The sequence below is a fragment of the Pelophylax lessonae genome, assembly GCF_965119305.1.
Source record: "Pelophylax lessonae genome assembly, chromosome: 13".
Classification (NCBI taxonomy): Eukaryota; Metazoa; Chordata; class Amphibia; order Anura; family Ranidae; genus Pelophylax; species Pelophylax lessonae.
In genome coordinates, this window is record NC_138780.1 from 54410386 (window position 1) to 54434657 (window position 24272).

Sequence of the window (24272 nt, forward strand, 5' to 3'; positions counted from 1 at the left end):
TGTGTTCTACAAACTACAATCGATATTGCTGTGTGGTGTGGGATTGGAGATAGGCAGGTGTCAGTGATCCACATCCATTTTTCTGTGTGTGAGCTGCAGTGAACACAATCTTTTTGGGCTGCAGTGAACACAATCTTTTTGGGCTGCAGTGAACACAATCTTTTTGGGCTGCAGTGAACACAATCTTTTTGGGCTGCAGTGAACAAAATCTTTTTGGGGTGCAGTGAACACAATCCTTTTTGGTGTGCAGTGAACACAATCTTTGTGGGGTGCAGTGAACAAAATCCTTTGTGGGGTGCAGTGAACACAATCTTTTTGGGGTGCAGTGAACAAAATCCTTTTTGGGGTGCAGTGAACAACATCCTTTTTGGGGTGCAGTGAACACAATCTTTTTGGGGTGCAGTGAACAAAATCCTTTGTGGGGTGCAGTGAACACAATCTTTTTGGGGTGCAGTGAACACAATCTTTTTGGGGTGGAGTGAACAAAATCCTTTTTGGGGTGCAGTGAACAAAATCATTTTTGGGGTGCAGTGAACACAATCATTTTTGGGGTGCAGTGAACACAATCATTTTTGGGGTGCAGTGAACACAATCTTTTTGGGGTGCAGTGAACACAATCTTTTTGGGGTGGAGTGAACAACATCCTTTTTGGGGTGCAGTGAACAACATCCTTTTTGGGGTGCAGTGAACACAATCTTTTTGGGGTGCAGTGAACACAATCTTTGTGGGGTACAGTGAACAGAATCTTTGTGGGGTGCAGTGAACACAATCTTTGGGGGGTACAGTGAACACAATCTTTGTGAGGTGCAGTGAACACAATCTTTGTGGGGTGCAGTGAACACAATCATTGTGGGGTGCAGTGAACTCAATCTTTGTGGGGTACAGTGAACACAATCTCATACTTCTGAAGGTTTGAGGGTGCTGCCTGTTCCATACTCCCCCTACTCCTCATCTAGCCTTTTAGGGGTACAAACAATAGTAATTGGGGCCTAGTGTGGTTGTGTACGTGTGATATACATACACTTTTTTGGGATCATATTTTCTATTCCGCTATTTAATCAAAAACCTTTGGTGATCAGTTAAATTGGGGGATAGTCTGTGTTGGTACGTGTGAGAGAGATCCACCTTTCCAAGTTGTTGGGGTTCATCTCATACTTCTGAAGGTTTGAGGGTGCTGCCTGTTCCATACTCCCCCTACTCCTAGCCTTTTAGGGGTACAAACAATAGTAATTGGGGCCTAGTGTGGTTGTGTACGTGTGATATACATACACTTTTTTGGGATCATATTTTCTATTCCGCTATTTAATCAAAAACCTTTGGGGATCAGTTAAATTGGGGGATAGTCTGTGTTGGTACGTGTGAGAGAGATCCACCTTTCCAAGTTGTTGGGGTTCATCTCATACTTCTGAAGGTTTGAGGGTGCTGCCTGTTCCATACTCCCCCTACTCCTAGCCTTTTAGGGGTACAAACAATAGTAATTGGGGCCTAGTGTGGTTGTGTACGTGTGATATACATACACTTTTTTGGGATCATATTTTCTATTCCGCTATTTAATCAAAAACCTTTGGGGATCAGTTAAATTGGGGGATAGTCTGTGTTGGTACGTGTGAGAGAGATCCACCTTTCCAAGTTGTTGGGGTTCATCTCATACTTCTGAAGGTTTGAGGGTGCTGCCTGTTCCATACTCCCCCTACTCCTAGCCTTTTAGGGGTACAAACAATAGTAATTGGGGCCTAGTGTGGTTGTGTACGTGTGATATACATACACTTTTTTGGGATCATATTTTCTATTCCGCTATTTAATCAAAAACCTTTGGGGATCAGTTAAATTGGGGGATAGTCTGTGTTGGTACGTGTGAGAGAGATCCACCTTTCCAAGTTGTTGGGGTTCATCTCATACTTCTGAAGGTTTGAGGGTGCTGCCTGTTCCATACTCCCCCTACTCCTAGCCTTTTAGGGGTACAAACAATAGTAATTGGGGCCTAGTGTGGTTGTGTACGTGTGATATACATACACTTTTTTGGGATCATATTTTCTATTCCGCTATTTAATCAAAAACCTTTGGGGATCAGTTAAATTGGGGGATAGTCTGTGTTGGTACGTGTGAGAGAGATCCACCTTTCCAAGTTGTTGGGGTTCATCTCATACTTCTGAAGGTTTGAGGGTGCTGCCTGTTCCATACTCCCCCTACTCCTAGCCTTTTAGGGGTACAAACAATAGTAATTGGGGCCTAGTGTGGTTGTGTACGTGTGATATACATACACTTTTTTGGGATCATATTTTCTATTCCGCTATTTAATCAAAAACCTTTGGGGATCAGTTAAATTGGGGGATAGTCTGTGTTGGTACGTGTGAGAGAGATCCACCTTTCCAAGTTGTTGGGGTTCATCTCATACTTCTGAAGGTTTGAGGGTGCTGCCTGTTCCATACTCCCCCTACTCCTAGCCTTTTAGGGGTACAAACAATAGTAATTGGGGCCTAGTGTGGTTGTGTACGTGTGATATACATACACTTTTTTGGGATCATATTTTCTATTCCGCTATTTAATCAAAAACCTTTGGGGATCAGTTAAATTGGGGGATAGTCTGTGTTGGTACGTGTGAGAGAGATCCACCTTTCCAAGTTGTTGGGGTTCATCTCATACTTCTGAAGGTTTGAGGGTGCTGCCTGTTCCATACTCCCCCTACTCCTAGCCTTTTAGGGGTACAAACAATAGTAATTGGGGCCTAGTGTGGTTGTGTACGTGTGATATACATACACTTTTTTGGGATCATATTTTCTATTCCGCTATTTAATCAAAAACCTTTGGGGAATCAGTTAAATTGGGGGATAGTCTGTGTTGGTACGTGTGAGAGAGATCCACCTTTCCAAGTTGTTGGGGTTCATCTCATACTTCTGAAGGTTTGAGGGTGCTGCCTGTTCCATACTCCCCCTACTCCTAGCCTTTTAGGGGTACAAACAATAGTAATTGGGGCCTAGTGTGGTTGTGTACGTGTGATATACATACACTTTTTTGGGATCATATTTTCTATTCCGCTATTTAATCAAAAACCTTTGGGGATCAGTTAAATTGGGGGATAGTCTGTGTTGGTACGTGTGAGAGAGATCCACCTTTCCAAGCTGTTGGGGTTCATCTCATACTTCTGAAGGTTTGAGGGTGCTGCCTGTTCCATACCCCCCCTACTCCTCATCTAGCCTTTTAGGGGTACAAACAATAGTAATTGGGGCCTAGTGTGGTTGTGTACGTGCGAGATACATACACTTTTTTTGATCATATTTCCTATTCCGCTATTCAATAAAAACCTTTGAGGATCAATTGAATTGCGGGATAGTCTGTGTCGGTACGTGTGAGAGAGATCCACCTTTCCAAGTTGTTGGGGTTCATCTCATACTTCTGAAGGTTTGAGGGTGCTGCCTGTTCCATACCCCCCCTACTCCTCATCTAGCCTTTTAGGGGTACAAACAATAGTAATTGGGGCCTAGTGTGGTTGTGTACGTGCGAGATACATACACTTTTTTTGATCATATTTCCTATTCCGCTATTCAATAAAAACCTTTGAGGATCAATTGAATTGCGGGATAGTCTGTGTCGGTACGTGTGAGAGAGATCCACCTTTCCAAGTTGTTGGGGTTCATCTCATACTTCTGAAGGTTTGAGGGTGCTGCCTGTTCCATACTCCCCCTACTCCTCATCTAGCCTTTTAGGGGTACAAACAATAGTAATTGGGGCCTAGTGTGGTTGTGTACGTGTGATATACATACACTTTTTTTGGATCATATTTTCTATTCCGCTATTCAATAAAAACCTTTCTAGGGCAAGATCTTAAATTACAGAAATATGAGGAGACCGTCAAATAAGGGCCGTGGCCTGGGTCGTGGTGCTGCTGGTAGAGCTCCTGTTGCAAGGAGAGGACATGGTCGATCTGTGCCAGCTACACGCACAAGTGAAACACCTTCCTCAAGTGTGAGTAGGCGACAGAACCTGCATCAGTATTTGATAGGGCATCAAACGCCCCTAGAAGTGATGAGGCCAGAACAAGTTGAGGCGATAGTAGATTGGTTTGCTGCTGACAGTGCCTCCAGTTCCTTCACATTGTCTCCCACCCAGTCTACTGCAGAAAGGTCAGAGTTGGCACCTGCAGCCAATGTCCAACCGTCTTTCACCTCACCCCCTTGCAAATCAGGCCAGCAGTCTGAGCCCCAAGCCATACAGCAGTCTCTTATTCTTTTTGAGGACTCTGTCAGCAGGGTTTCCCAGGGCCATCCACCTAGCCCTGCCCCAGAAGTGGAAGAGATTGAGTGCAGCGATGCCCAACCACTTATTTCTCAAGATGAGTACATGCAAGGATCATCGCAGCACGTCTCCGATGATGACGAAACGCAGGTGCCAACTGCTGCGGCGTTCAGCATTGTGGAGACCGACAAGGAGGGCAGGGGTGAAGACTGGGTGGAAGATGATGTGGAGGACGATGAGGTCCTCGACCCCACATGGAATGAACGTCATGCAGGTGACCTGAGTAGTTTGGAGGAAGAGGCGGTGGTCGCACAGAGCCACCAGCACAGCAGAAGAGGGAGCAGGGTGCAGAAGCGGAGCGGCCGTGCCCTAGACACTACGCCCGCTACTGCCCAACGCAGCAAGGGAACGAGCGCACCAAAGTCAGCTCAAAGGAGTTCTCTTGCGTGGAAGTTCTTTAGAAAATGTGCTGATGACAGGACACGAGTGGTTTGCACCCTGTGCAATCAGAGCTTGAAGCGAGGCATGAACCTTCTCAACCTGAGCACAACCTGCATGATCAGGCATCTAAGTGCAAAGCACGAGCTGCAGTGGAGTACACACCTTCAAAACCAAGAAACGTCTCTGGCTCATCCTGCTTCCTCTTCTGCTGCAGTCTCGGCCGCTCCAGCCACATCTGTAGTGATACCGGCACCTGCCACCCCGCAAACAGACGATCTGTCAGCAACACCACCACCTGGGTCACCAACAACCATCTCCACAATGTCCCGTGGAAGCGTTCAGCTTTCCATCTCCCAAACACTTGAGAGGAAGAGGAAGTACCCCCCTACCCACCCGCGATCCCTGGCCCTGAATGCCAGCATTTCAAAATTATTGGCCTTTGAAATGCTGTCATTCCGTCTGGTGGAGACGCACAGTTTTAAAAACCTTATGTCGGTGGCTGTCCCACAGTACGTCGTGCCCAGCCGCCACTACTTTTCCAGGCAAGCCATCCCTTCCCTGCACAACCAAGTGGGGGAAAATATCAGGTGTGCACTGCGCAACGCCATCTGTGCCAAGGTCCACCTAACTACGGATACGTGGACCAGTAAGCACGGTCAGGGGCGTTATATCTCCCTAACGGCACACTGGGTAAATGCAGTGGCGGATGGGCCTGAGGCGGATAGCAATTTGGCGCATGTCCTTCCACCACCGAGGATTGCAGGGCGCTTCAGTTTGCCTCCTGTTCGTAACTCCTCCTACTCCGCTTCCTCATCCTCTACCGCCTCCTCATCCGGACAGCGTAACACCTTCACCACCAACTTCAGCACGGCCAGGGGTAAACGACAGCAGGCAGTTTTACAACTTGCCTGTTTGGGGGACAAACCACACACCGCGCAGGTGTTGTGGAGGAGCATGGAACAGCAGACAAATGAGTGGTTGCTGCCAGCGAGCCTCAAGCCCGGCCTGGTGGTGTGTGATAACGGGCGAAATCTCATAGCAGCTCTGGGCCTAGCCGGTTTGACGCACATCCCTTGCCTGGCGCATGTGCTGAATTTGGTGGTGCAGAGGTTCCTTAAAAACTACCCCGATATGTCAGAGCTGCTGCAGAAAGTGCGGGCCGTTTGTGCGCACTTTCGGCGTTCTCACCCTGCTGCTGCTCGCCTGGCAGCGCTGCAGCGTAACTTCGGCCTTCCCGCTCACCGCCTCATATGTGACGTGCCCACAAGGTGGAACTCCACCTTGCACATGCTGGAAAGACTGTGCGAGCAGCAGCAGGCCATAGTGGAGTTTCAGCTGCAGCACGCACGCGTGAGTCGCTCTGCGGAACAGCACCACTTCACCACCAATAACTGGGCCTCCATGCGAGACCTGTGTGCCTTGTTGCGCTGTTTTGAGTACTCCACCAACATGGCCAGTGGCAATGACGCCGTTCTCAGCTTAACTATCCCACTTCTATGCCTCCTTGAAAAAACAATTCGGGCGATGATGGAAGAGGATGTGGCACAGGATGAGGAGGAGGAGGAGGATGAAGAGGTAACATTTCCAAGGCTTTCAGGGCAGTCATTCGCAAGGGGCTCCGAGGGTGGGTTCCTGCACACGCAAACGCCAGGGACGCAATTGTCCAGCAGGGGCACAGTTCTGGAGGATGAGGAGGATGAGGAGGAGGAGGAGCTGGAGGAGGAGATGGAACCATGTTCACAGCAGGGTGGCACCCAGGCCAGCTCATGGCCATCACTGGTGCGTGGCTGGGGGGATACAGAGGACACGGACGATACACCTCCCACAGAGGACAGCCTTTCGTCGCCTCTGGGCAGCCTGGCACACATGAGCGATTACATGCTGCAGTGTCTCCACAACGACCGCCGAGTTGCCCACATTCTAACTTGTGCTGATTACTGGGTGGCCACGCTGCTGGATCCCCGTTACAAGGACAACGTACCGTCCTTAATTCACTCACTGGAGCGCGATCGCAAGATGCGCGAGTACAAGCGCACGCTGGTAGACGCCATGCTGCTGGCATTCCCATCTGACAGCGGGGCCACAGTGGAAGCACAAGGCAGAGGAGGAGGAGGAGGAGGTCGCCAACGCAACCAGGGCACCGCCAGCACCTCAGAAGGCAGGGTTAGCATGGCCGAAATGTGGAAAAGCTTTGTCAGCACGCCACAACAAACAGCAGCACCAGCAGCTCAGATGGAACGTCTTAGCAGGAGGCAGCATTTTACCAACATGGTGGAGCAGTATGTGTGCACACGCCTACATGTAGTGAATGACGGGTCTGCCCCCTTCAACTTCTGGGTCTCCAAATTGGGCACATGGCCTGAGCTTGCCCTTTACGCCTTGGAGGTGCTGGCGTGCCCTGCAGCCAGTGTATTATCTGAACGGGTATTTAGCACGGCTGGGGGCGTTATAACAGACAAGCGCAGCCGCCTGTCCAGAGACAATGTGGACAAGCTCACGTTCATTAAAATGAACCAGGCATGGATCCCACGGGACTTTTCCGTACCTTATGCAGAATAGCAATGGATACCGACCTTACCCACCCATTGTTCCATTTTTGCTCTTTCTCACTCTTTTGGGGTGTACCCTCATTTAAAATTTTTGAAAAGAAGCAGTGTTGGCTACCTCGTCCTCCTCCTCAGGGCCAGATTAATGTAGGGGCTATTGGAGCTGCAGCTCCAGGCCCCTACCTTTTATATAGGCCCCGGGTTGGCCATATTCACTGTTACCGCTCTTCTGTCACTTGTAAACACAGAAGTCTGGCTTCTATGCTCGCTTCCCCAGGCAGCACCCTCAGAACCTCCCCACACAGCGTGAAGGCCGGACAAGGAGGGACAGTTGGCGATGCATGGATGTGTTTATGGGCTTCAGAGACAGCATCCCATGTTGAATTAGGCATGCATGGCTGCACCCTTCCTCCTCTGGGTGCATGGCAAGGCACGGCCCTTAAGGCCCTTCAAAATCCTCAGCACCAAGCCCATGATGCTGTTAATCCGGCCCTGGTCCTCCTCCACCGCCGCTTCCACCTACACCGCCCATAGGTGTGCGCAGCCTATTGCATTAAGGTGTGCACCCCAAAGTTGAAATACACATGCATGTGTTTGCCAGCAGGGAGAGTAATGTATCGGGGCCATGTACCTGTAGGCAAGGAGAAATAGAGCAGAGCAGGTCCCAGGGAGATCTTTCCCATCTCCTCACTGGCAATGCTATGTGCCCTAGGTGATTAGGGTGTGCCCAGGCACACCCAGCACACCCTGTGCGCACGCCTATGTCACCGCCACATCCACCACCACCTCAACCTCCCTCCTACTCCATATGGGCCTCGTCCTTCAGAGATGAAGAAGAACATTGTTTTATTTTTCTGTTTTTTTTTTGTTGTTTTAAGTTATTTCCCTATCCACATTTGTTTGCAGAGCACTTGCCATGCTCTTAATTACGTTTTGCTGCCATTTGCAGCACTCTAGCCCTTTCCTTTGGTGTTTTAGAGCCATTTTAGTGCCTTAAAGTTCGGGTCCCCATTGACTTCAATGGGGTTCGGTGTCCGGGAAAAGTTCGGTAAAAGTCCGGGACACGGACCCGGACTTTTTTTTAAAGTTCGGCCGAACCCGTCGAACACGGACATCTAGGTGTTCGCTCAACCCTATTAGGGAGCAGTTACAGAATAGTAGCCCCTTCCAGCAGTTGCCTCAATTTGCAAAATGCTTCCTTAACCACTTAAGCCCCGGAAGATTTTACCCCCTTCCTGACCAGGGGTTTTTTTGCAATTTTTTACTGCGTGACTTTAACGGACAATTACGCGGTCGTGCGATGCTGTACCTAAACGAATTTGACGTCCTTTTTTTCCCACAAACAGAGCTTTCTTTTGGTGGTATTTGATCACCTGTGCGATTTTTTGATCATGCGCTATAAACAAAAAAATAGCGTAAATTTTGCAAAAAATAAAATTTTTCACATTTTCTTTTATACGAAATTCCAAAAAAAAAAAAATGTAAAAAATCAGAAATTTAACATTTTCGCCCAATTTGTTTTATGCGACATGTTTGGTAAAAAAGAAAAAAAAAATTGCAAAAAGCGTATTTTGATTGGTTTGCGCAAAAGTTATCGTGTTTACTAAAAAAGGAAAAGATTTTTGTCATTTTTGGTGTTTTTTTTTTTTTTTAACGTGTAATGGCGGCAATCTGCGATTTTTTTTGCGGGACTGACACTGCGGCGGACAGATCGGACCCTTGACTGACATTTTTTACACTTTTGGGGTTACCAGTGACATTACTGCAGTAATCAGTGCTATACATATGCACTGTTACTGTAAAAATGACACTGGCAGGGAAGGGGTTAACTGTATTGGAGAGGGAGGGGTTAAGTGTGTCCAGGGGCGTGTTTCTAACTGTGATGGGACATGTTTACTATTGTAAAAACAGAGATCAACGGTTCTACATAGTAGAACCGTCTGATCTCCATTTTTACACAGGGGAGAATGACAGGCGGCTTGTTTACATTAGCCGTCTGCCTTTCTCCCTCTCTACCGACGATCGACGAGTGACCGGCGGACATCGGGTCCGCCGGTCACACGCACTGACTACTTAGTGAACGAGCCGCGGCCCGCTATTGGCTCACAAGCCGGTGACAGGCTAGTGACGTATATATACACACGTCACTTTGCCTGGCCGGGGCTGACCGCCGCAGTATATTTACTTACGGCGGTCGGCAAGTAGTTAATCGCTAGCAGCTCTATTTCCAATGTCATAATTCTTTTTGTCTGAAGATGATAAATTAGAGAAATAAGCACAAAGGACGAAGCTGCAGCTTTTCTTCTCTTTGAGAAAGGAAAGCATCTAAGTCTGAAGCATATGTAGAAAGATGATCCGCACACCAGTAGTTACCCTTAAAAAATCTTCATCTTTATTCAGGAACCACAGAACACAACTGCTGATAAGATCAGTTGATGCGTTTCAGCTTATGAGGACTTAAGCCCCGTACACACGTACCGATTGTCGGCGTTAAATATTCAGCCGCCGAACGATCGGCCGATTGTCGGCTTGTTAGTATGATGCTTCCGACAACCGACAGCGCATTTTCGGCCGAACAGAAATCGGGTGTGCAGGCATTAAAATTTTTGTTGGCCAACACCAGAATGGCCGATTGTTCGCCAGTCAGTACAGATTTCGGCCGACAAGACAGCAGATTTGCAAGACTGGGCATGCTCAGAAAAGAAAAAAGACAAGGAAAGTTAACCATCACATGACATCACTTCTGCAGTCGGCTGTTGTTGGCCGACAAAATTCATGTGCAGTCTTTTGCAGTTTTCAACAGACACGACAGCCCTGGACAAAAGACGGCCGATCGTTCGGCTGACGATCAGTACGTGTGTACGGGGCTTATGTCATAAACAGTCTGAAGCATACACTTCCACAAAAGAAAAAAAAAAAAAATGGTAGTTCAGGATCGGGATGTACCAATATTGGTGCAGAAGTGAAAAGTCTTTAGCTTACTAAAAGCAGTCTGTGTCATGTAGAAAAAAAACAAACATCCACCCTAGTGCGATACCGTTCATGGAAACAAATGATAAAATACTTGCAGCTATTGTACTAACATTTAGAAGCAAAAAAGTCAGTGTGTAAATAGGCGAGATCCCCTCTCCTGGACCCATCACTGTAAGATGTAGCATGACAGCTCACTGCCGAGGATCCTGATGACAGGTATTTCATCGTCTGGACAGGCACGTCTACTGAATTACTTGCCTTGGTTGAATATTTTTCAGTGAACAACTTCAATTTAAAATTCACTGTCCAATATGATACCAGCAGTATTCCTTTTCTGGACACAATGATATTTCTCAATAACGATGGTACATTACACACCTCACTGTACCGCAAGGCTACAGTGGGGGAATACCATCCTTCACTCTACAAGTGGTCATCCTCGACCACTTGTACGCAGCATTCCTTACTCTCAATATCTTTGGATCCGACGTAATTGTGCGTTGGACAGTGATTTCAAAAAACGGGAAGAAAAGACCTTACAAACCCGGTTGCTGGCACAAGGCTATAGTAGAAGGACACTTAAAAAGGCATATAACAGAACCATCATTCAGTCGAGAGACAACCTGATTTTTGGCTCCAAGGTCAAAAAACCCCTGAATACCACCAAAATTACTACAAGGTATAATTCCCATCAGATAATTCGAAATTTGCTTGATAAGAATTGGCATTTTCTCACTGACATGACCATTTCAAAATATATTCGACAATCACCTGAGATAGTCTACCATAGGGCCCCCTCTCTCAGGGACAAACTGGTCCACAGTCACCATCAATGGCCAGATGAGACCTTGGTAGGGGCTACTGGTGGCTTTGGCACATTGCGCTGTGGCGATTGTGCAGAATGTCCTTGGGTAAGGTAGGGTAATGTACTTCCCCTCCCACGTGGAGGAGTTCTCAAACCCCGTTTCCATGCTACCTACCGCACCGAGGGGGTTGTCTACCTTGCCAGCTGCATCTGTGTATCTTTCTATGTAGGGAAGACCAAAAGAGCATTTGCTCGCCATATACAGGATCATCCTTACTATATTGACACTGGCATATATTATATTTTTACTGATTGAGGTGCCTATTATGGGCCCTTTTTCTCCCTCTCTCTTTTTATATCTATCTATCTATTTTGTAGGTAAAGTGTTTCTCTTCCCTGGACACAATCACTCTGCTAGTTTGCTGTAGCCCGGTCCAATGCCTACCATATTTGGGGACCCTGGGCATTTGCCAGACTTTCCTTCTGGCCACTGCCGGGTTAACTTCCTGCTGTGCTTTAGTATTGTGGGCTGTCGTCACGTTCAACAGATGTCATACATTATATGAAATTAAATGGTAAGCATTGTTTGAGTAGGAACATGTTGTACTTGTTTAGGGGGTCATCTCTAATGTGCTTGACAGGTTTGTATATTTATATACATGACTCTGTTGTACTTTTTTGTTCCTATTAACAAATTTATATTACATCTTGCTACTTATGGGCCATACACACTATAAGATTTTCTGAAGACTTTTTCCTTTAGACTTACCAAAACTATATAATATGAGGTCAAACCTAAACCCTTTCAATTTGAATGCAATCTGGCAGGCCCTTGCACTACATAGAAAAAGGTAAATCTGAAGGAAATCTAACCACAAAAGTTGGATAGTGTGTATCCAGCTTTAGAATCAGTAATGGGATTACACCTGTTTGGTCCCTGAGGAAGCCATTCTGTGAGGATCTATGCCTCGGCAAACATGTAGGACCTATGTGATCCATACTGCTGTTCATTGTTTTTCTATTATGTTTGGATATGTATATGTCTGTTTTATGTTGCTTTTAACATTTGTATTTGCAATTTGAATACAATTAATTCCTTTTATACCGTAACTGTCCTTGTTAAATTTTCTATCACAACTTACCACCAATCATTGCCCTTGAAAATCCCATGAGCTTGGAAAGGTGCAGTGCTGGCATTCCTTCAGCCTTTGACTTGATTGAGCGCCGGGCCTGCCCCTAACCATTTTTATACTGTTCGGATTATGATTTAGGGATGTGGCAATGACTGCTGTGTCAATGTGAGCCAACATTTCTCATTCTTTTGGACAGATATTTAACTGTCGGGACACCGCTCCGATCTACTGAGCATGCGCCCTATTCAGCCGACATCTGGCATTGGTGTAACAAGCCGTGATACTAGGAGAGGTGGACTCTTATCACCTGTAGAGGTGATCGCACCCATTCACACGCTTTCCTATTTGCTTCTAAATGGGAGTGCAGTAGCTGCAAGCTTTTTATCCTTTGTCTTCATAAACTGTATCCCATTAGGGCGGAGGTGCGCGCTGTTTTTTTTTTTTTCCTATGTCTATGTAGGCATATGTCCACCACCCAGGTGATCATGAGAGCTGCAGCACCTTAGTAACTGAAGAATTGAATACACATTATCCTTAGCCCAGCCTGGGGACACCTAGATTACTGGTGGTTTGTGATGGTCTGTGTCATGTGCCTGTCTTGTTTTGAACCTGGGACCTTTCCGGTTCTGTGCTGCAACTCTGTCAACTCTGCCACCGGAGGGTCCAAGTCTCTGGTGCTTCTACCCCTGGGACTGTTTGGCTCCACCTGCCTTCCAGCTGCAGTCAGTGATCAGCTCAGCTTGCAAATAGCAAGGACTTCCTGTGCTCTGGGCCAGTTTGTGTGGATTTGTTCCCTGGGTGCATGTTCTCATTCTGAACTGTTGAACTTCTGGATTTTTGGACTTTGCCCGATTCCTGGACAACTCTTTTGCTGCCAAAGACTTGTTGCTGACCCGACTTGCCTGTCTATGCTTACGCCTTAACCCTTAGCCAAAGTTTACCTTACAGTCTGTGCCCTAGGTGACCACACAAAAGGGAATCCCTTTGTCCGCTGCGTAATTTATGCTATTACTTTAGAGAGGTTTCTGTTGAAGTTGGCAAATCAAAAATCGCACCTCCTTAATGTTCCTAGGGGCAGGCTAATCCACCATGGCTTTGACCTTCTCGAGATCCATGCTCACTCCTTCTGGAGAAATAATACACCCTAAGAACTGGATATGGGTTCATGCAAACTGACAGTTCTTCAGTTTTATTTGATTCTTCCCTAAGTTTTTCAAAAGACAGTGAAAACTTGCTTGCGATGTTCCTCCAAGTTGTCAGAAAAGAGGAGAATGTCATCCAAATTAGCAAATCAAAAACTGCTCCAACAGATCTCGAAAAACATCATTGATGAAGTGTTGAAAAGTTGCTGGAGCATTGCAAAGGCTAAAAACAAAAAGGCATAATTTGAGATGCCCATATCTAGCTCTGACGGCAGTCTTCCATTAATCTCCTTGACGAATACAGACAAGGTTATATGGCGCTGTAAGTCTAGTTTTGCAAAGACTTTGGTAAAACAGAGTCTGTCCAACATTTCAGAGATTAAAGAAAGTGGATGATGGTTTTGAATAGTGATTTTATTCAAATCCCTGTAATTAATGCACTGACGCAGGGTGGAATCCTTTTTTCACCAGCAATTCTTTCAGAAGAGCATGGATTTCTGTTGCCCTTTTGCCACAATTTTACAGTTTGGCAAGTTTTGCTTTATAGGCAACACCAAACTCTTGCAGCTCTGCAATTTGATGCCTGCAATGTTTGGGTCAGATTTTGCTGTCACGGTCTGGCATCAGGCTCAGAGGCCAATAGCTATAGCAGTAGAGCAGCACCCATTGACAAGCTAAATATGTACAGAAGAAAGTAAACCTGGCAGATGGCATGGGCTCTCCTGAGGTGCAGAATCTAAGAACTAACCAGTGTTCACCAGAGTTCCAGAAGGTGGAGGTGAGTTTTTGAGCAATCCAGGGTTCAGTAGCAGATTGAGCTTTTTGTTTGTTTGTTTAATGACTACGTTTCTGCTTATCCCTACTTGCTTAGTTCAGAGTGGTTGCAGGTTGGGATTAAGCAGAAGTGTAGTTGAGAACAAGCCCAAGGTTGGTAACAAGTGGTAGGAAAGATATAGACAACAGCAAGAGTGACAAGAGAAATTGGCTGGAGAGAATATAAAAAATTGGCAAGTGCAAAGGCAAGGCTTAAACATTAAGTTTGCAGAAGGAGCAAGGAGTTCAAAATTTAGGCAGAAATAGGGCAGGATTGTCCAATGGATCAGAGAGGGTGCTGTCCAGCATTCCAGGAAGCTCAGCAAGAAGAGAGACAGACCTTGCCAGACAGAGCAGCGGTCCTGGGTTCAGATTCAGGGCCTGACAGTAGGAAAATTATATAATCATTTTACTTGCTTGTTTGTTTTTTTTAAGTCCGAATACATACCGTGCAAAATGCAATTTGATCTCCAAATTCAACTCTTTTCTTCTCCAAAATGATTTCAAGTATTTTTCTTGTGTATAAGAGCCATGAGAATGCTAGTAATATTTCCCTGCTGCCTTCTGTGCCATCATCCGGGAGTTCATAAAAAGCGGGTCGGCCATAGCCTTGAATCTGCAGTATACTTTTAACATCTCTAATTTCATTCCCTGAAAAAGATACATTTTGTTGGTATGTTAAAGCTCTGCGTGTTTCAAACATTTTAACGCTTAACTCCAGTATGCAGTATCCAGTACAGAATTTAAAGTTCTAAACCTTATTTTTATATTTGTTATGCATGTGAAGAAATGTAATAAAAATATTTAAAAAGACATTACGACAATATGGAAAGATATTTGTTTACACAAAACTTTAGAAAGATATTTTTGGGTGTCTTCAGCTTATAGATTTTACCCCTCTTTTCCTTTCCCCTTTTTTTTTTTTGAGGGAGGAAAGAGAAAAGGGGGGGGGGGGTCTTCTATCTACTAAATTTATTTTATTTAAGGGTGTATATATATATATATATATATATATATATATATATATATATATATATATATATATATATATATATATATATATATATATATATATATATATATATATATATATATATATATATATATACATATACATACATACATACATACATACATACATACATACACACACACACACACACACACACACACACACACACACATAAAACAAATACTTGTGTCGCTAAATAATTCCTCTTTGAAGGGAAAAAAAAAAAAAACCCACTCATTCCTATTTTAGGGTATATACAGTGTGAAAGTATTCGGCCCCCTTGAACTTTTTGACCTTTTGCCACATTTCAGGCTTCAAACAAAGATATAAAACTGTAATTTTTTGTGAAGAATCAACAAGTGGGACACAATCATGAAGTGGAACGACATTTATTGGATATTTCAAACTTAATAAAAAACTGAAAAATTGGGCGTGCAAAATTATTCAGCCCCCTTAAGTTAATACTTTGCAGCGCCACCTTTTGCTGCGATTACAGCTGTAAGTCGCTTTGTGTATGTCTCGATCAGTTTTGCACATCGAGAGACTGAAATTTTTGCCCATTCCTCCTTCCAAAACAGCTCGAGCTCAGTGAGGTTGGATGGAGAGCATTTGTGAACAGCAGTTTTCAGTTCTTTCCACAGATTCTCGATTGGATTCAGGTCTGGACTTCGACTTGGCCATTCTAACACCTGGATATGTTTATTTGTGAACCATTTCATTGTAGATTTTGCTTTAGGTTTTGGATAATTGTCTTGTTGAAAGACAAATCTCCGTCCCAGTTTCAGGTCTTTTGCAGACTCCATCAGGTTTTCTTCCAGAATGGTCCTGTATTTGGCTCCATCCATCTTCCTATCAATTTTAACCATCTTCCCTGTCCCTGCTGAAGAAAAGCAGGCCCAAACCATGATGCTGCCACCACCATGTTTGACAGTGGGGATGGTGTGTTCAGGGTGATGAGCTGTGTTGCTTTTACGCCAAAACATAACGTTTTTGCATTGTTGCCAAAAAGTTAGATTTTGGTTTCATCTGACCAGAGCACCTTCTTCCACATGTTTGGTGTGTCTCCCAGGTGGCTTGTGGCAAACTTTAAACGACACTTTTTATGGATATCTTTAAGAAATGGCTTTCTTCTTGCCACTCTTCCATAAAGGCCAGATTTGTGCAGTATACGACTGATTGTTGTCCTATGGACAGAGTCTCCCGCCTCAGCTGTAGATCTCTGCAGTTCATCCAGAGTGATCATGGGCCTCTTGGCTGCATCTCTGATCAGTCTTCTCCTTGTAGGAGCTGAAAGTTTAGAGTGACGTCCAGGTCTTCGCAGATTTGCAGTGGTCTGATACTCCTTCCATTTCAAGATTATCGCTTGCACAGTGCTTCTTGGGATATTTAAAGCTTGGGAAATCTTTTTGTATCCAAATCCGGCTTTAAACTTCTCCACAACAGTATCTCGGACCTGCCTGGTGTGTTCCTTGTTCTTCATGATGCTCTCTGCACTTTAAACGGACCTCTGAGACTATCACAGTGCAGGTGCATTTATACGGAGACTTGATTACACACAGGTGGATTCTATTTATAATCATTAGTCATTTAGGTCAACATTGGATCATTCAGAGATCCTCACTGAACTTCTGGAGAGAGTTTGCTGCACTGAAAGTAAAGGGGCTGAATAAATAAACACGCCCAACTTTTCAGTTTTTTATTTGTTAACAAAGTTTGAAATATCCAATAAATTTCGTTCCACTTCATGATTGTGTCCCACTTGCTGCTGATTCTTCACAAAAAATTACAGTTTTATATATATCTTTATGTTTGAAGCCTGAAATGTGGCAAAAGGTCGCAAAGTTCAAAGGGGCCGAATACTTTCGCAAGGCACTGTGTATAATATATATATATATATATATATATATTATATACATATACACACACACACACACACACACACACACACACACATATACATATACACACACACACACACACACACACATACATACACCCACTGATTGTGCACCAAATAATAACCCAGTGTTTAATAATAAAAATTAAAAATATATATCAAAATTGAAAAACACTCTATTAGAGAAAAAACACATTCCAATTTATGGGTACACACATATATACCAACTAATTGTAGACCAAATAATATCCCTGTGTTTAGTGGGGAAAAAAAAAGGATCTCAGCTACTTTGTAATCCCAGTTTCTTAGAGAATTCTTTTAAATCCTCTGGGAAATGCAAAGTATCATTCTGGAGAATTGGGAAAATAAACCCCCAAATTGGAAGACAATAAAAGGACCGCTCCTGGCATAAAATAGGATAAAAGAAGAAGGAAGGTTAAAAGAAGAATTTATAGAAGAACAAGGTTTGGCGTAAAAAACACTGCACATCACAAAAAGAACACCATACCCACAGTGAAGCATGGTGGTGGCAGCAACATGCTTTGGAGCCATTTTTCTTTAGCTGGAACAGAGGCCTTAGTCAAGGTAGAGGGAATTAACCGTTCCAAATACCAGTCAATACTGGCACAAAACCTTCAGGCTTCTGCTAGAAAGCTAAACCTGAAGAGGAACTTTCTTTCAGCATGACAACGATCCAAAGCATACATTCAAATCAACAAAAAAGGTATGGCTTCACCAGTAGAAGATTAAAGTTTTGGAATGGCCCAGCCAGAGCCCAGACCTGAATCTGATGGGCTGTGAAAATCTGTGGGGTGATCTGAAGAGGGCTGTCCACAGATGCCCTTGCAATCTGACAGATTTGGAGTGTTTTTGCAAAGAAGAGTGGGCAAATATTGCAAAGTCAAGAGTGTCCATGCTGATACGCATGGTTGACTAAAGAAGTTGAGTGCACATGCTCAGCGTCATATCCAGAGGTTGTCTTTGGGAAATAGACATACGAGTGCTGCCAGCATTACTGTAGAGGTTAAAGGGGTGGGGGGGGGGGGTCAGCCTGTCCATGCTCAGACCATACGCCGCACACAGCATAAAATTGGTCTGCATGGCGGTCATCCCAGAAGGAAGCCTCTTCTAAAAGATGATGCACAAGAAAGCCCGCAAACTGTTCGCTGAAGACAAGCAGACTAAGGACATGGATTACTGGAACCATGTCCTGTGGTCTGAGGAGACCAAGATAAACGCATTTGGTTCAGATGGTGTCAAGCGTGTGTGGCGGCAACCAGGTGAGGAGTACAACGAAAAGTGTGTCTTGCCTACAGTCAAGCATGGTGGGAGTGTCATGGTCTGGGGCTGCATGAGTGCTGCCGCCACTGGGCAGCTACAGTTCTTTGAGGGAACCATAAATGCCAACATGTACTGTGATATACTGAAGCAGAGCATGATTCCCTCCCTTCGGAGACTTGGCTGCAGGGCAGTATTTCAACATGATAACGACCCCAAACACCTCCAAGACGACCACTGTATTGCTAAAGAAGCCGAGGGTAAAGGTAATGGACTGGTCAATGTCTCCAGACCTAAACCCAATTGAGCATCTGTGGGGCATCCTGAAATGGAAGGTGGAGGAGCACAAGGTCTCTAACATCCACCAGCTCTGTGATCTCATCATGGAGGAGTGAAAGAGGACTCCAGTGGCAACCTGTGAAGCTCTGATGAACTCCATGCCCAAGACGTATAGGGCAGTGCTGGAAAATAATGCTGGCTACACAAAATATTGACACTTTGGGCCCAATTTGGACATGTTCACTTAGGGGTGTACTCACTTTTATTGCCAGCGGTTTAGACATGAATGGCTGTGTGTTGAGTTATTTTGGAGGGGACAGCAAATTTACACTGTTATACAAGCTGTACACTCACTACTTTACATTGTAGCAAAGTTTCATTTCTTCAGTGTTGTCACATAATAGGTATAATAAAATATTTACAAAAATGTGAGAGATGTACTCACTCTTGTGAGATACTGTGAATAATATATACACACACACACACACACACACACACCTTTTTTTTTTTTTTTTTTTTTTTTTTGCTTTTAAAATCAAAAGTTTGGTTTTGCTTTCATCTTAGAGGACGTCGGATCTGCTTCACTGCACCCAGTGGGGGTAACCACACAAGCAGTAAAGGCACATATTCACAATAGGAGCACTTTAAATAGCTCATATATAGCAAGCGCTGAGGTGAGGTTCCCCTACTGGAAGCTTTTTTTTCTCTTCACTTAATCTATCCCCTAGCTGCTGCATATTAGATAAAAACCAGGATTTTATAATTCACAGGCCCATCCAGTGGTGCGAGGGTATACCCCCACAGGTATAATATACACTTTCATCTTAGTTTCAGAAAGCATGAAAATGGTCATGACTCAAACACAACTAACAAGTGACCTGGTAAAGAAAAAAAAAAAAAAAAGCTTTTTGAATATGGGGGGGGGGGGGGGGGGGAACTTTTGCAGAACTAAAGAGGTTGAGGATTTATGATCTCTAGATGCCATGTGAATGAGAAAGTTGGTCTTCGGAGGATTTCAATCCACTTTATTAGCAGATTGCCAGTGGGAGAAGAGCTCAGGACCACCTATACTTACCTTTTTTTATTTTTTTTACTCCATCTATAGACTGGTTCTCATTTTTAAATGGTTCCCTTCCTTGCCATTTTTCCAAACCTCTGTATGTGATGTACAATAATCTTTTTCTTACATATACTGTACCTTCTTCTCACCCAGGTAACTATGGCTAAGGCATGCTGAGGAAAGGGAGTTGAAGATTCAATGATTTGTTATACTGTGTTATGTGGAAATCTCAAATGCTTATTCTATAGCAAACAAAAAAGCAGATGCTTTGCAACAGTTCATTACAGTAACATACACAAAACACACACAACACTTATTAATACATGAATTAAAATAAAGACACCTTTAATCCCCTTTCCATGTCTTGAACTTGATGAATGGTCACTTCTTGAGTAGGTTTGTATTAATAAGCAGTGCAATAGTTTCCAGAAATCAGAAGCCTGTTAAATAAAACAAAAATGAAAAGTTAAGGTTTGGAAAAACGTTTAGCTCAAAGCGATTACTTTGTTTTACATAAATGAACTTGCTAAAACAAAAAATTTAAAAAAAGTGGAAGTTTAGGCTAAATATAGGTCTGCTTGAAAAAAATTCCACCTCCTCCTATACCTGTTTATACCTACATTGTACACTATGCTTTACCTACCTTGTACAGTATGATTTACTGGAAAACTAGTTACAGGAGGCTGTGAAAGAAGAAGAGATACGAATATAGAATTGAGACTTGATTCGGCAGCCTGGACAGGATCTGGACCCTTCCATTCAACAGGGATGGAGGGAGTTTTCACGATTGCGCTAGCTGAGCATCACCGAGGGATAAGAGTAGATAGCGGGAGGAACCTATGGGTAGATCTCTCCTAACTCCTACAATAAGATCATTAGTTGGTCAGGATAACATCAAGATGGAAAGGGGGAGGGAGAGAGGTATCGGGGAGGTGGGGTTGGGAGAAGAAGAGAAGAGGGGGGGTACATGGGGAGAGAAGATAATGGAGGGAATGGGGTAATCTAGAAGTGTAAAATTTGTGGTTCCACCATATAAAAAGGTCACTAACCTCTTTGAACGCAACGGTCGACTTACAAGGAAGTGCTGCGAAGTCGGCCCCCCACTTCTCTCACTCGACTTGTATGAGTGGAGGTTGTGGGGAGCAACAAACAGTGAGAGCCGATAGAGAGATCAAAACAAATAGTCTGAAAATTTTATCGTATAATGTTAGAGGGCTAAGTACACCAATTAAAAGATATAAGCTACTGGAGGAACTCAGAGGCAACTTTTTACAGGAGACCAATATCGTACACAGAGATGTATAGTAACTAAGTAGAACTACTTCACTACTGTACTTAAGTACTAAAAGGCGGTATCTGTACTTTCCTGGAGTAGAATTTTGTTTTTCCTACTTCCACTTTTACTTCACTACATTTTTTCGATGATTTCAATACTTCTACTCCAATATTTTTTTTTTTTTGTGCTGTATAGTTACTCGTTACTTTTATAAAAATTACCACTGCCAGAACAGTAGATGACAGGTTTCATGAAGCTCAAAACGTGTATTATCAGCGCATACGAAAATAAATGCAACTGTATGTATAAATAAAAGCTGCATTTGAAATAATAAAAAACAATATGATGTTCAAACTTTTGACTTCTTTCTTTAATAACTACATAACACAGTACTTGTACTTTCGGTACTTGAGTAGCAATTTTTTTTTCAAAACTACTGGTACTTTTACTTTCAGTACTTGAGTAGCAAATTTTTTTTAAAAACTACTTGCAATACTTAAGTACAAAAAATGTTGAATACTTTAGTACTTCTACTCAAGTCACTTTTTGATTGAACACTTCCACGTCTACTCAAGTCACTTTTTGATCGAGCACTTGTACTTTTACTCAAGTATGGGTTTCGAGTACTTTATACAACTCTGATCGTACAGGATACAAAATGTGAAGATATACTCAAAACACTTTCAGACCTGCTATTATGGAGACTCACCCTTAAAAAGAGCAAAGGGAGTAGCTATAGGATTTGCTAAAGATGTAAGGTTCTCCCTGGAAGAAAGATTGGTCAACCCTGATGGTCGATACATCTTTCTGAAGGGACAACTACAGGGTTTGGACTGTACATTAACAAACGTATACTGTCCAAACAAAAAACCCAAAAAGGTTATTTAAAGAAAATATTAGATATGGTCTTTTTTTTTTTTTTTTTTTTTTTTTAAAAAGGGCAGTTTACTTTTGGCATGGGACTTCAACTTTTGTATGGATACAATTCTGGATTGTACATCGAGAGCACGGACGAAGGAAGGACATCAGCTTAGGAACGTCAGAAACAAGCTTTATAAAGGTCAGCTAGTAGATGCTTGGCGAATCCAGCATCCGGGAGAAAAAGATTACTCATTCTATTGCCCCGTTCACTCGACGTACTCAAGATTGGACTATATAATGATAGACCATAGGTTGATAGAGGCAATAGTCACTACATCAATAGGGATAATGACTCTGACCATGCTCCAACAGTTATGGAAATAAAACTCCCAGGGTCCCATTAAAAAGTAAATTCATGGAGACTAAATAAAGAATTACTACTAGATGAAGAAGTGGGAAGAAGTGTGGAGGAAGAACTGAAGTACTTCCAAATAAATGAATCCCCCGATGTCTCTCTGGCCACAACCTGGGAAGCTCAAAGCATATATAAAAAAAAGGGGAATATTTATCGCAATAGGATCCAAGAAAAAAAAAAAAAACTGCAAATATAAAATAGCAGAGCTGTGTGAGTTTGAACAGAAACAAAGGGATAAATAAAAAAAGTGCTGATGTGCAAATGGGTAGGGGCGTGCCAATTTTTTTTAAATTGTTATTTGACTATAAAAACAGAACCCCCTGTGTTAGTGCTCAATTTAAAAAAAAAAAAAAGAAACAAAATGAGCCTAGAGGCCGAAATGCAAAAAGCTTTGGTGTTAAAGGAGACAAATTATGAGATCGGCTCGAGGAAGAGACTAGACTGTTTTAACAGGGTGGCCAAAGAGCAATATAAGTGGGGAAATAAACCTGGAAAATATCTTTCTGGGACTATAAAAGAGTAAAAAAAAAAAAAAAAAAAAAAAAGCAAATAAATTATATAGAAAAAATAAACAGTAGAGCCAGTTCACACTGAGGCGACACGACTCCTTACTACTAGGGATGCACCGAAATGAAATTCTTGGCCGAAGCCGAATAATAATGAAATGCTTGGACGAAGGTCGAATACCGAACGCGGTGTTTCGCATTTTTTCCATTTATTTTGCCAATTTTTTCACCATTACAATAATTAAATGGTAAAAATTTGCTTTTTACTATTTTGTGTTGCTTTTCAGATAAATAAATCAAATAACACTGAACATTTTTGAACATTCCAGCAAATATTAAAAGCACAATATAAAACTTAAAATAAATAAATTAGTAAAAAAAAAAAAAAAAAAAAAAATTCTGCCATCTTTGAAGCCCTTTTCTTGAATAGCCTACGTTAGGCCTATAACTGACTGCTGAAAGAATGTAACTCTGTATGTCTACAACAACAAATGTGCATTGAATAGTGCAAAAACTGTGGATGAACCCAAAACAAATGAATAACTGTCCTAGACATAAGCCTACTTAGCCTACTTCTTCAGGAAAAGTGGCAGGTTCTTCTTTATGAAAAGTAGTTTCTCTGCTTTCTCACATGAAAGTTGGTTCCTCTTCTCATCGATGACATGAGATGCAGCACTAAACAGTCTCTCACTGTCGGTGCTTGTGCATGGAGCAGACAAGTACCTGCAGAAATCAGAATAGTTGAAAATTTTATTGCAGTTTTCTGACAGTTGCTCATTCTCTCTCTCTTGTCCTCTCGTGTCTCCCTCTCTTGTCCTCTCGGGTCTCCCTCTCTTGTCCTCTCGGGTCTCCCTCTCTTGTCCTCTCGGGTCTCCCTCTCTTGTCCTCTCGGGTCTCCCTCTCTTGTCCTCTCGGGTCTCCCTCTCTTGTCCTCTCGGGTCTCCCTCTCTTGTCCTCTCGGGTCTCCCTCTCTTGTCCTCTCGGGTCTCCCTCTCTTGTCCTCTCGGGTCTCCCTCTCTTGTCCTCTCGGGTCTCCCTCTCTTGTCCTCTCGGGTCTCCCTCTCTTGTCCTCTCGTGTCTCCCTCTCTCTCTTGTCCTCTCGTGTCTCCCTCTCTCTCTTGTCCTCTCGTGTCTCCCTCTCTCTCTTGTCCTCTCGTGTCTCCCTCTCTCTCTTGTCCTCTCGTGTCTCCCTCTCTCTCCTGTCCTCTCGTGTCTCTCTCTCTCTCCTGTCCTCTCGTGTCTCTCTCTCTCTCCTGTCCTCTCGTGTCTCTCTCTCTCTCCTGTCCTCTCGTGTCTCTCTCTCTCTCCTGTCCTCTCGTGTCTCTCTATCTCTCTTGTCCTCTCGTGTTTCTCTCTCTCTCTCTCTCTTGTCCTCTAAAGCCCCGTACACACACGCAGATCGTCGTCATACAAATGTTCGTCTTTTCTCCCCGGGATGTCGGTGTCTGTTGAAAAGTGCAAAGACAGCACAAGGACAGCACAAGAATTTTGTCTGCAGACTTCAGCTGACTGCAGAAGTGATGTCATGTAATGGTTAACTTTCCCTGTGTTTTTAATTTTCTGAGCATGCCCAGTCTTGCAAATCTGCGGTCTGTCGGCCGA

General features: G+C 43.6%; 1 protein-coding gene across 1 annotated transcript in view; it reads right to left on the reverse strand.

Annotated features, from left to right (window-relative positions):
- TEDC1 (tubulin epsilon and delta complex 1) overlaps window positions 1–24272 on the reverse strand; it is a 201375-nt gene that overhangs the window by 171712 nt on the left and 5391 nt on the right. The window contains exons 2-3 of the mRNA XM_082242892.1: window positions 19956–20052; window positions 14535–14737 (exon numbers count right to left, since the gene is read on the reverse strand). Coding sequence (XP_082099018.1) covers window positions 14535–14737; window positions 19956–20052 — 300 coding nt within the window. The remainder of the gene's footprint in view (window positions 1–14534; window positions 14738–19955; window positions 20053–24272) is intronic.